Raw genomic sequence first — 17577 nt, 5'->3', positions numbered from 1 at the left:
AACCATCCCAGGTGACAACATACTGAAGGTGACGGAGACTTTTTTTGTTCACTACATAATTCCATATGTGTTGCTTCATAGTCTGGATGTCTTCAGTATTAATCTACAATGTAGAAATATAAAAATAATAAAAACAAGTAAAAAACACCGAATGACAGGGTATGTTCAAACGTTGGACTGGTACTGGATAAGATACACGAGGTGATGTGGGATGTTGTGTTCATTTGATGGCTGAAATAACAAAGCGGAAGCCCAGAAAACTGCAATAATCTTAAAATTCTTTATTCATAAACTTGATGCAAGTTTACAAATTACTGTACATGGCCAAAACTTCTTCAAATGGAAAATGAAACATAAAGAAACACAAAGCGAGCCAAAGGTGCCAGAATGACCTCCGTTTTCTTGGTGCCAGGAAATGAATTCACAACCGAGATAAAAGGAATCCTTTCAAAGCAAAAATTCAGTTAGAGAAGCGTGCAAGTCTAGTTCACCATGGCATCATCGATCAAACCTGAATCATTTCTTAATATACCCTCTAACCAGAGTTTTGGCATTTTGGAGTAAGGAGATCACAGGAGGACTTTGCAGCAGCGGATACTAAAAAGTTAAGTTTATGGTGCAACTTTTCTGTGCTGCCAAGCAACACGGGCCCTTTAAAAGGTGAGGACAGTGTTTGATCATACCTGATAACTCCTCAGTGCTCAGGTGTACAGACATGTAACAACAGGATGTTGAGTAGTATGCTGGGAAAAAAAACAAAAAAATGGTTTCCAGATTTTTTTTTTCTTAGAATGTGCATGTTTGTGCGAACATTTAATCAGGAATTATCAAAAATCCTCCACTGAAATTAAAGACATTTCAGTGCTTGAGGGGAAAAAAGCACAGGTTCTGTTGGTACTGATAAGCCATTTACTGATCACCTTGCTCCTACAGTCCTGGAATATTTCTGCAAATGTCCTTCCTCTCTTCAATTAGAAGAAATATTATTATTGTAAAGCTGATTATATTTCCTGTTTGACATCATGTGATTTTTGAGAGTGTCTCTAAACATCAGTGGAAGAGAGCATTAATAAATGAGCATGTACATGTACAGAGTCCCCTCCGAAGGATTGTTTGTTACCTGAGTTGCCATTCAAACGTGCTTTTGCTGACAGTGTTAACAAATAAATTGCAGAAGAACAAATGGACAGATACAGTGAGTGTGTCCTGTAGTATGGGGAACAGTAGTACTGATGGTGTACTACAGTATATTGCGAGGTCAAAGTTAAAAGCCTCTTTAAAGAGTTTCAGGTCAGTTCTTATCACACCACAAATGATCTTTTTTTTTGTTAGATGATGAGAGAGATCAAGAGACACCTGAACACGTCTGTGGCAGCAAAGGAAGCCCTGCAAATGATGGAAGTTCAGCTGCTGACTGAGAGAAAACTAAGGCAGCAGCAAAAGGGGTGAATCCAACTGCAAATGTTACGCAACATGGCGGCAGTTTCACCTCATGACTGATTAGGGGGGAAAACTATGTATCAATGTACACGAGGAAATTACAACATAAGTCAGTGCAAAAACTGAAACGGCTGAACAATCCCTTCCCCCCCACATCCAAACGCCCTTTATCATTTCGCCCTGTATAAGCCCATCCCAGCATGCTCGTATTCAACAAAGCGACTACTCAAACCAAAATTATCTTACAACTGTGGCCGAGACGAGGACCCCTGTGCGACGTGATGTTAGCTTTTGCACACGCTGGGCTTCATTTCCAGATTCAAACTATCCTTCATCTTAACAGCCACAACCCAGATGCAAGACACCAGCCAGACCGAGCACTGTGTGTTGACAGAAATAAGGCAAAAACAGGTCCTCGGTCTAAAAACCGAGTCTGTAAGGACTTCCACTGTGACGTCACAGTGCTCCTCTCATAGTGCATCTGGTGAAAATATATCCTCTTTCCACAATACACTGTATGTTGAGTTTTCAAATCCACTCCGGCCGCATCATCGCTTAAACCACTTGATTTGTTCGGCGACATGACACGACGTCAGTGGCATTTTGGATCTGCTCGGCCCAGTACACTTCACACATTTTTTTAAAAAGTAAGAGCTAAAAAGATACAGAGTCGTAGATCATCTCACTTTCAAGATGTACTCCTAAAATACAGGACTGTGCAAAAGTCTCAGGGCTTCCACTGGCGCTGTTGTTTTTTTTGTAAGTCTGTCAAATTCTGTGACCGTTGGCATTTGGATTGGTATGACGAGGCTGAGATATTAGCGCACTGTCAATGAGTTTAACTCATAACAAATGTGCATGTAATCAGGCATCGCAGACCTTTTACACAGTAGATATTTGTCAACAATGTAGGACAAATGCAGGTTTTACCAATAGCATTAATTATGGTTCCACTCCAGGTTTAAGAGAGCCAGGTTAAGGGTAGGTCACACTGAATAACTGACACTTAATTATTCCAAAACTGCATACATGTTTACCATACTTTGTGGACGTGTTCCAATAAATTGATCGAGAAAGGATTATACTGTATGGTTACTGTAGCACTGCTAAAACAACAAGACCGTTGCACAGTACTGTATGTAAATTGGCTCATTTATTGTCTTGGATGCTCAACTGATAAAAAAAAATATCAATGGCCAAGTAATATCTCTAGAACATTATTTGCTGTTATGTACCACTTAATTTTCCAAAAAAAAAACCAGAAATAAAAGCAGGTGCAGTGAGGTGCCACTTCAGCAGTTTCTGTATGACATTTCTTTTAAAACTCAATTTAACGAGGAGCAACTGACTGTTTGTCAATCCCAGTTTGTCAAAGCAGCAAAAATGAAAAAGCATCTCTACACATTTAAAGGGAGAAAGGATTTTTAAAGACAAATGAGCAATTTAGAAAAACAGGACTAGTGATACCCTCACATCATCCGCCTCACTAAAACACTGAGGGGAGAAGCAAAGTGACACCAGAGTTAAGTCTTTTTTTTCCTGCAGCGGGGCAAAGGAATACTTGTCAGATGAGACAGGGAGGTGGTTTCCGTGAGAAAGACGATATATTCCCAGTTAAGTCAGAGGGGGGGTGGGGGAATATTCCAAAGAAAACAAGATACTCTGACCCAGAGACACGTTTCCTGTGCATAGTGGTAGTAACTCCTTACCCATCCTCTTTAGGTGGTGTGTACCAGCCTGTAGAAATACACAGAGGGAATATCTACTGAGTCACAATCAAACAGGAATAGTAAATCAAATTGTGGAAGTGTAGAAACGCTTACCATTCTTTTCATGAATCTGCACAAGGGATTTGTAGGACTGCTGTGCTCTGGCAAGATTGTACTGGTTCTGAAAAACAAACAACGCTGTGTAAACCTTTCTCAGTCAAATAGTCACTTTATGAACAGGTACTATAGCAATCAGTGGCAGGTATCTTCAAGTAATTCCCCATCTCTTCCCGATGCTTTCTACTGCTGTCCAATAACTGCATAACAGGACAATAGTAAAACACATGCTTCTCTCCAGCAGAGCTCTGGTAGCCGACAGGAAGTGGCGCTGTAGATGTAAATAACTGGCAGCATATATACTGTATACTAGGCAAAACAGGAGAGTATTTTAGCGGATCACTGAAGATCCGATCCCTGGTGGATCCCTGCCATTAAAGGCACTTAAAGCTACAGAAGATGGAGCAACAACAATCCACAGACAATACATGAAAATAAGGTTCAACTACACAGGTGTGCAGACGTAAAAAGTGCATTAAAAGAAGGCTGCTAGTGCCAGTACTGCTGACATTAGCAAAACCATCAGCAAAACAAATAGAACATTGATCTAGAGATGCTAGGATCCTAATTGTATTGGAATAAATATTTATTATTCAAGTGTTCAAGTCAAACCTTTCTTTATAATGTACTAAAAGCAGTCCAATGACATATTCACCAACATCACTTACCTTATTGGCTCCAAACATCACCCTGGCTTTTCCTTTCACCAGAGTCGCATTTATCTGCATAATGACAGATTCTATGGAATAGGCACTGCTCCAGCCCTGAAAAACACAACACCACAAAAAAAAGACATTCAGCCACTTCACATAAATTCACAAAAAGTCATAATCTTTATCAATCTCTTTTTACATACCTGTTTCGTAAGAAGTTCCATGCACAAGGCCCCTCCTCCTAGAACATAACTAAAAATAAAAAGCATAACAGCATTAGAACTGTCGTCATGTATCATTTAGGTTGACTGAGGAAGTCTTATTTTTTGTGATTCAGTATGAAAATGTGATCACTTCTAATGTAGTGAATTTAAATGACAGATTTCTTATCAGAATCCCTTCAAAAATGTGTATGACTTGAAACCCATACTAAAAGTACCTTTTATTCAACATAAAATAAAGTCAAACTGCCTAATTGTAGTGATAAACAGGTAATACTTTCCTGTCTAACTGCACTAGTTAACATCATACAATGTAATAAAATTCACCCTGTGCCTAAGAGCATACTGTAATTTAACAAAAGTATGCCACATGCTCCTCTTTAACAAGCAAAGTCCAGAATCAACAGACCAGAAACTGCTGCATACACAAGATATGATGTTAAACCGTTTCATGTGGAGCAAAAGGAGTCAGTAATTCCCTTTTGTGTTGGGAAAATGACGTTTCTCCAATAACGGGGGGAGATCAGAACATACTCACCCTCCGGAGAGCACAGGTGAGACAACCCGTACAAATGGTGGATCAAAGGGAAAATTATCCTATCATATGAAGAAGGAAGAAAATTAAATGTCAAGAAATCTTTTTTAAAAACAATACACACACATATATATATAGATATATATCTCAAATTATACAACGGGACTGACTTTATATGAGAAATTGAGCAGAATGTAGTCCACTCCTTCCTTTTCTTTTAAGACCTGCAAGTCACTGTGCAATGGACTATCTGGGTCTACCCTGGAGTGAAGAAAGGCAAATTAAAATTTCATCAAAACAAACATTAATTATTTAGCTGAAAAACCTGAAAGTGACTGAATGTGAAAACTTACGTCCTTAGCTTGACATGCCATTCATAAAGGCTGTCACTGACTAGTTCGACTGAATAAATACCTGTGAGGGTGAATGACACAAGCACAGAAATGAACTTCAACCCACTGAAGGGAACTTAAAAACATTAAGGGCAAGCGTCACAGGTGAAGTGTGTCCCACCTGTCTTGTAACTCTGTGATCTGTAAATCTCCCTGAGTTCCTTCATTAGGCGGTCAGAGGCTTGGACCGAGCCAGAGACGGCACCCTGCAACACAAACCGCCAATGATGGTTCATCACACACACCTACAACACCTTGGCAATCAGGAAGATACATATATATATAGATCCTACATATATATATATATATGATACATGATATATATAGTCCTCCGTGCCGTGGAGAGGTGGCTGCAACTAAATCAGGGCAACCAGAGATGCTGAGGAGAGAGTCTGACTCTTTGACCGTATGAAAGGACAATCAGAACGTACGGTTTGGATTACAACTGCAAATCATTTCAAAAACCTTGAATGCTGGATAAGAATGCTGGAAAGTTGGAAAAACTCAAATACTGACCAACCTCCTCTTGTACCTTTCATTTTTGTTTGTTTAAGTGAATAAAAATGTGACTAATGAAGCAGGAATTTGATTAATGTTAATAAATATATTGAATGTTATGGTATTAATGTTGTATGACAAATCCTGTTATGTCAGTTTCAAGTTTGTAATATTTTGGCTGCTACCAAAAAAAAAACCCTGTATTTGGTCTCTGTCAATAAGCAATGTGATTACAAAGCTGCAGTGATTGAATATTTATCACTTTGGCAGCGTGGAAATGTTGAATTTGCACAGTATTTGAAAATATTTGGATCCAGTAACTGTTTCACTTAAATGCTTTTGACCGTGAGAATTACTCAGGAGAATCCTGACGTTTTGTTCTAAATAATATGGCGGCTGCTGTTTTACACTTACATTCAAATGATCCTGTCTCTGGTTTTTACGAATCTTCTCCAAGATGGCCAGATTTTCTTTTTCAATGCCATCATCTTCGGACTTCTTTCCATCCACCGGCTCCTCCTCTTTCATGTCATAATGGTCGAGGTCTTGGTCCAAGTCTACGTCCTGCTGTCATGGTGTGATAATTATGTTTTTTTTTAAAAAAGCATGTAAAAAAAAACCCATGAGGCCATCAATGATAATCCACCAAACTAGGGCTGCCAAGATTAGTCGACTAGTCTCGATTATTAAATTTGTCGCCGATGAATTTGATGGTCGATGTAATCGCTTATTTTTCGAAGCTTTGTTTTTCTCTCAAAATTGCAGAAGAGGGACAGTCGACTCGATAAGCTAATTGGCTAATTAACTGGTAAAATTAATGTCAACAGTGAGCTACTTAATCATAGTTGTAAACGTTAATATTAACAATGACAATTTCATTAGCCTTAGCCTGTTTGCTGTAACGTTATAACAGCGATGTCGTGTTTGAATAGGAAATGTGATAATGCTAATGTTTTATAATATATATTCATAGTGCATAGTTTTACGTTTAAAAAGAAATTCATTTTATTTTATTTATGACATTTATGAAAAATGTCAAATGCTGCTACAAGCGGCAAAGTTCAATAAAAATTTAATGAACTATCAGCTTAATTGTCTGTATTTTAGTTAGCACATACCTTAAACACTTCAAGCTGGAAGCTAATGATGGTTATAAAAGTGCAGCTGCATGCTGGTGCAATAAGCTGCAATTTACCCATGATCCGATTAGTCGACTAATTGCAAAAATAATCGGTGACTAGTCGATTATTGAAATAAACGTTTGTGACAGCCCTACAAACTACATAGAGGTACCTCTCCCATTTCTTCCTCCTCTTCCTCTTCTGATGTCACCTCATCAGACAGCCCATGCTGTAGCGAGGAAAGCAATGTGAGTAAACAGATGTGAGAGTTTGACAAAAAAGGCACATAAATAAATGAATGCTATTAATAGATACCTTTCGATCCTGGTTAATTGGACCAGCAGGAAGAGGCTGGTCGAGCATTTCTACATCTGGATGTTGTGGCAGGTTGTAAAGTCGACACAGATCACAGATGAGCCGCTTTAACTGCTGAAGGAGCTGAAATCAAATGTCATGGAATTAGAAAGCAACTTGAGAAATAACAACCATTCCATGTTTCCACTTATCAGGTACACATGTTCATTTATACGCAAGCCAATACAGCTGTTCTGTCATGAAATGTAATACAGCTTAATACCTTAATAAGTGTGTGTTGAATACATTCATAAGTAAGAAAAGGGACAATTGTGGCATGTGCAAAATCCAGTCAATATGAAATAACCACTCTGCCAAACTCATTGTGGTGGAGATGGTAAAAATCCTCTAGGGCTGTGTGGCAGCCAGAGGCAACAGAGTGGATTCCACTAAACAGCAGCAGCAGCAAAGTCTGTTTGCAAACATCCTGTGTCAGTCAAGGAACTGAAATTGAACTTGAGACTGGATTCTCATTCTACAAAAGGAGAATTATGCAAAGCTGACCTTAAAGTCCACAACATCCGGACCTGAACATCAGTAGAAATCTGGGGGTAGAGCTTTAAAACGCTGTGTGCAAAACTTAGACTCTAAGATGGATAAAAACGATGTGATAACAGCGCCACATCGTTTTTATCCATCTTAGAGTCTAAGTTTTGCTGCTGTAGGAAGGAGGGCTGGGAAATACTAAACTACAAATCAATGACTTTGCATGTGTCATTTAGGAGGATTTGTTTTTAACTTCTACCACCAACACTTCAAAGTGTCTTTGAACATGAAATTTTGAAAATAAATGTGAATTGTTGTGTATTTAAATATTGTGTCAAAATATAAATACAAATAAATAAAATCACTGATGTAGTGCACTTCCAGTGTAAAAAACTGAATTAAAAATAAAATACAAACACATACATTAAATTAAAAAACAAATAAAATGTAAATAAAATACAAATAAAAAAGAAAGACAAGACCAGTCAGCCATAAAGAAAACAAGATACATTTCAGACTAAATCAAAAATGATTCTCAAATAATCTCTTAAAAGGTTTTTGGCCAGAAAGACATAGGTTTTAGAGATATAATCCTTATGTTTCGACTACTTTTTTGTAATAATTTGGGGCCGTAATTGTAACTGAAGCACAAGTTTCGGTTAATTGCACAGCCGTGTGTGATGTTGGATCCACCTCCTCATTCAACTTACCAATGTGCTGCCTTTCCTCACATCGTCTAAGCGCTCCAACACTTCAGCCAAACTGGGATCATCAGAGTCAACAAACCATATCGGAGGTGTTGAGGGATAGGATTCCTGCCACAATAGAGAGAAGAAAAATTTAGCCTGTCATGCTTGAGCCTTGATGATCTTATTTCCTGAATATTGAATATTAACTCCCACAAAGAACACCACTGTTTTTGTAAAACAGCCAACCTCATCTACATAAAAAGTCAACATTTCTTCCAAAGCCATAAACAGTTCCACCCCAAATGTCTTGGCCCACACAGCCTGACACCAACTGACTGAACAAAAATGATTTGTCTACGATCAGCTGCAGAGATGAGATAGTATCTCTAGCAAGTGGCTGAGTGAGGCACTAAACCATCAGTGAGATATGTATGCAGTTGTTAAGTCACGTTGTGGAATTCGGTTCATATGACTAATGACTCATGAGGCAATTTAGAATAATAAAGGGGCTAGCACACGGTAAAGTGCAGTATTGTTTGATTAAATTGTGCCATGTACTGTTATCAGTAGAAAACCCGGGTTCGATGGCTTCCTCCCACAATCCAAAAACATGCAATGTGGGGATTAGGTAAATTGGACACCCTAAACTGACCATAGGTGTGAGTGTGAGAGTGAATGGTTGTTTGTCTCTATCTGTGTGTGGATTGGCGATGGACTGGCGAACTGTCCAGGGTGTACCCCGCCTATCGCCCGATGTAGCCGAGATTGGCACAGCACCTCCTGCGACCCTCTGGTGGAGGATAAAGCGGTAGATGATAACTGACTGACTGACTGTTATCAGTAATAATAGCTCCAATAGCAGCCCATGACCAGCTGCAAAACATGAAAATACTGGACATATTTAAACAGTAACGTGATGTCTTAATCAGAACTATAACTTTAGATGTTGACATGTTTTTAAAAATTAAACATACCACATGAATGCAAAGATAAACTGCTAAAACTTGGGATGTGTCTCAATGTAACATTTTCTATAGTTTTACATCCTTAAAAACTGAATATCTTTTTTAATGATTGCGATTGTTACTGGACTAAACAGGTATAACAGGTTGTTGGATCTTTTCTGACATTTTATAGACAAAGCAAATAATTTAGACAACAACCATCAGCAATGACTCCACAAGGAAAACATTTGTTCACGGCTCTTAAAATCCATATCTTTAGGGCATCTATCACCAATTTTTTCCACCAATGGGCCAAATCAGTGGAGCTCCACTGACAACTGAAGCGCCATGCTCTTCCTACGCCTGGCTTTGCCAGATGGTGTTGTTTAACCAAGACCTAGTGAGTAACTACACCAACAGGGGCAGAGCAGGGAGAAATTAAAACCTATTTTACTTCATCGCTCATTTTCTTGCAGGAGGATTGTTATCAGACTGCTTAACATGACATGCCTGTGCCCACCCTCCCAAAATAAACATAATGTGAAATGTGTTTGTGCTCAGAGTTAAGGGTTAGGCATGTGATGATATGAAAAACGTAATGATTGTACCATTATCCTGACCAAAATAATTGGAATGCATGTGTTGATCGTATACATATGCTACCTTCTTGTTGTTAATATCAATATGCTTTTTTGAGATACTCACAAATAGGAAACAGATTAATGATAGCAGCATTACAAAATCCTTACGCAAACAAAATGCTGAAATGTGACAAACACAAGTTAATAAGGCTACAAATTAGGAATGTAATAAAGATACTTATAAATCACAAGCCCCTGAACGCCTGGATACATACGGTCCATAGATCCAGCCCAATTAATATGCTAATAATGAAAAAATATTAAAAATATTTTTAATATTTATATAAAATAAAAAAATATTATTAAAAATATTATTATGAGCACATTTTTATCTCAATGTGCACTAATATTTTAAATTGCTCCATCCCTGATCAGGGTGTTGAGAGGGTCAGTGCCACCTAACACACTGCAATACAAGTGCAACAAGAGCGAGCCCCAGTCGTGACATTCTGCTTTTCCTTGACCTATTTAGCAGCAGGTGATATTGGAAACTGTGTTGAGTGAACAGGATATTGTAAAGCGCATTGAATACTATACCGCACATAATGTAATTTAATTAATGTTTTTTCTAGAGTACTGTCCATCACATTGAGTATTTGTTCACTTTTAAAGCTCAGTCACTAATGATGTATATGACCTGAATCAAAGAGCTGGAGTTCAAAGGCATACAACATGTGATTATATGTGCATGATCAAAACCAGCACAGTTCACACTATAAGCCAATTTAAAAAGGATAAGCAAGCAAAACCAACTTGATTACAGCAATAGCTCATTCTTACATGTTAGCATGGTATTGCTTTTTATGTGTTCTGGCATTCATGAATATAATGATTAAAGCCTTTTTCGAATTGCAGTATATTAATTACATTACATTGGAACTCTTCTTATAATTAAATTATAGCAAACGTATCACGAAGTCGGGGATCTTGAATCGACCCGAGATTTTGAAGGTTTAAGAAATAATTTCTGAAAGAAATAAGGTTTTATGAATTATACGAATTACGTGAAACTGAGAATGCGTAATACTTATACTGAATTGAATGTCATTAAAATCCGGAAATGTTGGTGCAGTGACGATGAGAGAATAGACTGGTTGTTTAATGCCTATAAGTTGACTGCCTGTGTCTTAAAAGGCTGGGAAAAACGTCAGGAAGGTTCGTTTTTTAGTATTATAAATATATATATATATATATATATTACGTTTCTTATATATATTAACCTTTCTATACCGTGTCTCCAAATATTGGTGCATCGCAAGCCCGGTTGGACTGGACATGTTTTCTTTGCATGACATAACATTATTAATAATAACAATAATAATAACAATAATAATGTACTCTATTAAATCAAACATATTCCAATATATTCACCTGATAGTTCCGTCTATTTAGTGAAAATTCAGATAGAACACAGTGACATTTTTAAACTACGTCTGTATAGGGTTAAAATGAAAACAAGGGGTATTCCGCGGTATATTTGGACATTTTGATACAAAACTACCTACATTCACAGCACTTATACCGGAAAATTCAGCGCGTTTATGCGCGCAATAACATTAAGTTTGAAGTGGATAATGTTGTGTAGTCACAAAGTTAGAACCCGCAGTACTATGAAGTGAAACGCAGTTATTTTGGCTAACAGGCTAACGTTACTTTCAGCGAAGAGGCTAGCACAGAAGCTATCGCATCGTCGTGAATTAATCGACATGTTGGTGTTATTTTCAGAGTAGATTAAACTGTGGTGTTCATTTCATACACACACGTGGCTTCCATAGAGTGAAATGAAGAGCTAACACTTTATTCGGGAGTTGATGAGTAAACACAGAAGCTTCCGCGGAATGGTTTGGTTTCAAGGGATTGTCGGTGGCTGCTCCTGCTGGGTTTGCTACCGGCCTCTGCCGCTGCCTATGCCGCTGCCTCTGCTGCTGCTGCTGCTGGACTCACCGTGATGTTGCAATGAATGATCAGCAGCTTCTCTCCTGTGACGTTGAACTGGCAGCTGAGTTCGTCTGGTTTCCAGTCTATGATTCTGAATCGCTCGTGATTCGGGTCAAAGATTGACTCCAGAAACTTCAGTTCGGCCTTGAGCCCGGACACCGACATCTTCAGCTCATCTCAAACCACCAGGCCGCTGCTCGCTGAGGGTAAGTCGGGGCGGAGTGCGACCGCGCAGTTGAGTCTGTGTACGGATCTCGCACGTTAGCGTGAGAAGGAAAACAAAGGGGCTGGAGGGGTGGAGGGTTGGAGCACACAGACTCTCACACTGTCAGTGATGAACACAATACCACAACTTCATTTCAGCTTAATTTGGCTTCTTTTTCCATGGATGAATCGATCGATGCAAATACTTACATGTTGAAACTTGCTGATACTCTGAGCTGATAACGTTATTACTACTCTGTTCATAAACACACTTTTAAGATAAATGTACCAATCAACTCATGCTGTTACCTTTGATCACCCTTCTAAAAATCCACTCTGCCCTCTCCTCTCTGTCCTCGCCATTCATTTTCAATGGGGGGAAAGTTACAGAATAAGTCAAATATTTCAGTATTACAGTATTGTTTTGATGTTTTTCTCCTCGCAACACTGAATATATTGAACAAAGAAAGGGTATTTTTTATTCCTTTGATGTCAACTATGTCATCACAGATAATGAAAACAGCATCATAGGAATATCTGTCTGTCTGCTAATCACATAAATGTCCAAACCTTAAATGTTTAAATTTGGCAGGTTTGTAGGGCTGAACTGTTCAACTGGTCATTCTGCAGACTTACTAAGGGCCCCAGAGTGTGCAGTGTGGTAGAAATGCAACACATATATCGCTAAAGGAGCCACATTCACATGCCTAAAGACAGTTGTTGCAACAGAGAGAGCATAGGCATGTCAAAGTGCCATGATGCTGAGTCAGTTGAAGCCTGAGATCTGGGCACTGCACTAGTAATAAAGAAAACAGGAAAACAATAGTTCAAATGCCGATTCGACAGTGTTTCACTACGACCTATTCTTGTTCAAAGTCATCAAAGGACAAGGCAAGAGTTTGATGGGGGCACCGTGTGAGAGACAGGGTCGAAGTTATGCCAGTGTCTTCCGCATTTGTTGTCCGGACACTGCCAGGTTTGGCACTGTACACACTATTGGATCATCTGCTGAGTTCTAGGCCTGTCAGGCGATTCCCTTTCCCAGTGGTATCAGGGAGCTATGGTGGCCTTTCTGTACTGGAAAAGATATTGTTCTTTCAACTGTCATTAAAACACCTTAACACAAAACAACAAAACAACCAGAAAGAGTTACGTTACCATCAATAAAAGCAAGCCTATAAAATTGGTTTAAAGAAATTATTTAAGGAGGGTACTGATTCTGCAAGCCTAATCCCTAATATATATATATATATTTATCTCATTTACACTATTTCTCAGGTAAAGAGTTAATAGATGTCTTGTCAGAAATATGATAAATAATGATCTCATGGTGTGAAATTTGAAAGTAGTCATTTGATCTTCAACTTTAAATTGTGCTTTAAAATGTTATTCTGCAAAGTAGGTGCTGTCACTGCCAAGCCGAGTATTTGACCAATGCCTGATAATGGTATCACATCGGTGCATCCCTATTATCACATTACATATTTTAATTTGGCACTATTTTTCAAGAACCTGTAAAGACAAGATGACATTATCTCATTTCACATATGGATATATATAATATAATGGATTTATAATATATGCACCAACAATTTGAAACGTTGAAAGAGAAAGAGTTGGATCAAAATCTTCATTCTGTGATTCTTTTTTTTCATTTTTTATGTGTAAATATGGATCCAAACAAAGTGGTTAATGTCCCCTCAAGAAAGTGTGATTTTTAGAAAGCCATTCAAAGCTATGTGCACAGATTTGACAGTAGGTGGCACAAATGATCTGCTTACAACATATCATGAACACAGCAGCAGTGCCATAAGCAGCACCCACATTTTACAACAGGACTCTTATCAGCGGCACAAAACACCTTACGACATACCCGTGTTTCTGTAAGCCCAGAGAGGATATTACCTGATGCATAACTGCATGTACTTAATGCACATGAGTAGTTGCAACAGCTGAAGTGACACATTTACGAAGGATTGCCTCTCCTGTACCAGTGGCTTTGGGTAAGTGATCATATTACTCAAGATAAAAAGCTTTCGTACAACTAAAAACAGTTATGAAATATGTAATTAATACTCATATGTTGGTTTCTACGTACTCAATCATGAGAGACATTGAAAAAAAATGTTTACAAATTTTTGTTTGGAGTAAAAATGCACTTTGATTACATTACATTTTAATCTTTGTGGAAATATCTTAACTTATATCTTAACTTATATAGCACATTTCAAAACTGTAAAAAGTACATTTACAAATAATCTTAAAGCAATAAAAACAACAAAGGCAGAAACAGGCAGCAGTAAAATGTACAGTAATGCCAAACAAAATGCATGAGAGACAAACAGTATGAAACCACCCTCAGGCAAAATTAATCAAATGGATAAAGTATAAATACACAGAAAATAAAGCTCCACAATGGCATCATATAAAAGAAAAGGTTAAAAAATAGGTTTTAAGAGATTATTTTCATGAAGTCACTGATTCTACACACCTTATCTGCTCAGACAGGCCATTCCAATAGAGGCGCACAGTGAGAGAAGATTTCAGAGCATTTATATGAGTTAAAGTATCAATAAAACAAAAATAATTTGTAAATGTAAGTGTCTTTAGTGATATTAACTTGAAAGTGCTAAATGTAAAACTATTTGTTCTGTGGCAAAATTTCCCTCAACAGCTTATAGACAATTAAGCGTGACAATTTGTCTTTTAAAATGTTCCATGGCAAAGTAGATAGTGTCACTGTCAAAATAAAGTGTACATTTGCCTCAGAGGTTAAGTGATATAGGAAAATACAAAGTGGCATCAAAGGGAAATAGGCTCCTGAAGAACCAAGTTTAAACCTGACCAAACTGCCTGACCTATCTCCTTTCTCTACTGCATGAAATATTATAGTTCTTGTAAACACTGAATGAAACGTACAAACTGTACCGGCACTGATGTGTTTTTGTTTTTAAGGTCTGAGGGACGTCAGCATGAAGGTGCCTCCTTTATCTCTGATCAACTTTACTCTACTGTTGGGTCAAATATTCAGCGTATCTGCGGGGAAAATACTAGTTTTCCCACTGGATGGAAGCCACTGGGTAAACATGAAAGTACTGATAGAGGAACTACATGCCAAAGGACATGAGGTCACTGTGATTCGGCCATCAGATAGCTGGTACATCAGTGAAAAGTCTCCTTTGTACACGTCTGTCACACTTCCGTTCAAAGCAGGCTTTGAAGAAAACTTTGAAAAACTTTTGACTCCACTGCTGGAGATCCAGCTGCGGGCTTCATCTACATATCCATGGTCTGACATCTGGAAAGGTCTCCAGATGAGGCAGGCAGTTGTAAACCAGTTCAATGACTTACATAAGCGAGTGAGTGAAATGATCATTGAGATGTTTGAAGATAAAAACCTGATGCGTTCGTTACAAAATGCCAAATATGACGTGGTTTTGACTGACCCTGGCATTGGTGGAGGAGCCATGTTGGCACGCTGGCTCCAAATTCCTCTTGTTAATAATGTCAGATGGACCTATATAGGAGAGGCTCATTTACTTATTGCCCCCTCTCCTATGGCATACATTCCTTTCACTGCAACAGAGCTGACAGATAGGATGACTTTCCCTCAAAGAGTCAAGAATTATTTGAGTTATATGATTGGGATGTACACAATGTCGTCAATGTCATATCCTCACTACGAACCTGTGGTCAGGAGGTATTTTGGTCCTGATGTAGATTACTCATCATTTGTCCTGGAAGCGGATATCTGGCTTATGAGGACTGATTTCATCTTTGAGTTTCCCCGTCCTACAATGCCAAATATTGTCTACATGAGTGGATTTCAGTGCAAGCCTCCTAAGCCACTGACTGCAGACCTGGAGGATTTTGTCCAGAGTTCTAAAGATCATGGGGTCATTGTGATGACCTTAGGAACTTTAGTGGGGAAGCTTCCTCAAGATATTGCTGAAGAGATAGCTGCAGCCTTTGCACAGCTGCCTCAGAAGGTTGTATGGCGGTACATGGGACAAAGGCCAGTTAGCCTGGGCAATAACACATTGCTAGTCGATTGGTTGCCACAGAATGACCTGTTGGCACATCCCAAAACTAGAGTGTTTGTGAGCCATGGAGGCACCAATGGAGTTCAAGAAGCAATTTACCACGGAGTTCCTGTAGTTGGGTTGCCAATATGTTTCGATCAGCCTGATAACCTCTCCAGAATCAAAGCAAAGGGAGGAGCAGTGACTGTGAAGTTTGCCATGCTGGACAGACACACTTTTAAAGATGCACTGATGACAGTTCTTTATAACTCTTCTTACAGGGAAAACATGCAGAGACTTTCTAGGCTGCACAGAGATCAGCCAATTAATCCACTGACACATGCAGTGTTTTGGATAGAATATGTTATAAGGCATAAAGGTGCTCGTCATTTGCAAGCACAATCCATCAAAATGTCCTGGTTTGTTTACAACTCCCTAGATGTCATTGCTGTTTTTTTGGTTGTTGTCCTGCTCCTGACATTTTTCTGTATATCCATTGTAAGATTACTGTGGAGACTGTTTTTTGTTGGGAAAAAGGTTAAACGTGAATGAACAAATGAACAGGCAGTATATTCGATGACGTGTGCTTAAACCAAGCATTTCCATTAGGGCTGCAACAACTGTTCTATTATTAATTTATGTAACGTAATGTACTTTATTTCTACATTTTACAACAACCCACAGTTGACCAAAGTGCCTTACAAAATAAAAGCATTACAGACACATCATTAAAGGCAGACGGTAAAAACAAATTCATGAAACATAAATCAAAGCATGAAAATACCAATTAAAACCACAAAAGAATAAGAAGTGAACTAAAAGAATAAAACCTGTCACCACACTACTGGGTATTAAAAGTCATTCTGAATAAATATGTTTTAAAAAGTGATAGTGTGTGTAAAAAAATAGTGATATCTTATGAAACGGTAGATCAGTGGTGTCAAACTGGTGACCCGTGGACCATATATGATCCCCCAATCGATTACATGCGGCCCACCAATTACTATCATGTGTTTAAAGACAATTTAATACTGAATATGTTAGTTCCGCCTTGAATAATGTTGAATAGTAGTAGTAAGACATTTGATTATTAAATGTATTGCCTTTAACATTAAATTGCACAATTAACTACATTTAAATAAAAGACTACAGCTACAATTACAGTTGTCCATGTTATTATTAACTTGATATTCATAGATTTATTTTGTCATTATACTGAAGTATACATCGTTCCATATCAAAACAAGCACTTTTACATTGAAATTCTGCTGTCCCATATTGCAACATCATGACAAAATATTGTGATAGGTTTTGAGCTCATATTGCCCACCTGCTACTGAGCAGTTGTGTTTTCACGCTTTATTTTCTCTAGACTGGCCCTCTCTTGACCAGATTAGATGCTCATTGGCCATCAGGTCATTTTGAGTTTGACACCCCTGCAGATTATGGCAAGGCCCTTTTGTTAAGAACAGCTTATTCTAAGGCTAAAGTGATCACACACTTATATAACCATATATATTTTGGTGGTGTGTTCAGTTTTTGTCAATAAACCCAGTAAAAACAGTCTTGTGCTACATGTATGCTTATTGTTTTGTAAAAATAAATAAATAAAT

The 17577-nt window shown here is 38.2% G+C and overlaps 2 protein-coding genes across 3 annotated transcripts; one reads left to right on the top strand and one right to left on the bottom strand.

Moving 5' to 3' along the window:
• Positions 1-266: 266 nt before the first annotated feature.
• On the bottom strand, positions 267-12000 carry LOC122776342 (ubiquitin-conjugating enzyme E2 Q2-like). Of its 2 annotated transcripts, none has more exons than XM_044036826.1 (13): positions 11745-12000; positions 8237-8341; positions 7002-7124; positions 6859-6915; positions 5980-6132; positions 5189-5273; positions 5029-5089; positions 4846-4936; positions 4679-4737; positions 4123-4171; positions 3935-4030; positions 3264-3330; positions 267-3177 (listed from the first exon to the last, which is right to left on the bottom strand). In XM_044036826.1, the coding sequence occupies exons 1-13, from the start codon at positions 11901-11903 to the stop codon at positions 3146-3148; spliced, it is 1137 nt and encodes a 378-aa protein (XP_043892761.1). In that variant the 5' UTR covers positions 11904-12000; the 3' UTR covers positions 267-3145. The 2 variants fall into 2 exon arrangements, with proteins under 2 accessions (XP_043892761.1, XP_043892762.1); XM_044036827.1 differs by having other exon boundaries at positions 5980-6129.
• A 1562-nt stretch (positions 12001-13562) lies between these two features.
• On the top strand, positions 13563-17142 carry LOC122776337 (UDP-glucuronosyltransferase 2C1-like). The gene is made up of 2 exons (XM_044036818.1): positions 13563-13945; positions 14898-17142. Exon 2 carries the CDS (start codon positions 14915-14917, stop codon positions 16514-16516), a length of 1602 nt encoding a protein of 533 aa, XP_043892753.1. The 5' UTR covers positions 13563-13945; positions 14898-14914; the 3' UTR covers positions 16517-17142.
• Positions 17143-17577: the final 435 nt, after the last annotated feature.

This window comes from Solea senegalensis, linkage group LG10 (genome assembly GCF_019176455.1).
Source record: "Solea senegalensis isolate Sse05_10M linkage group LG10, IFAPA_SoseM_1, whole genome shotgun sequence".
Taxonomy (NCBI): Eukaryota; Metazoa; Chordata; class Actinopteri; order Pleuronectiformes; family Soleidae; genus Solea; species Solea senegalensis.
The sequence above is the reverse complement of the archived record's forward strand: the minus strand, read 5'-3'. Positions and strand labels throughout refer to the sequence as shown.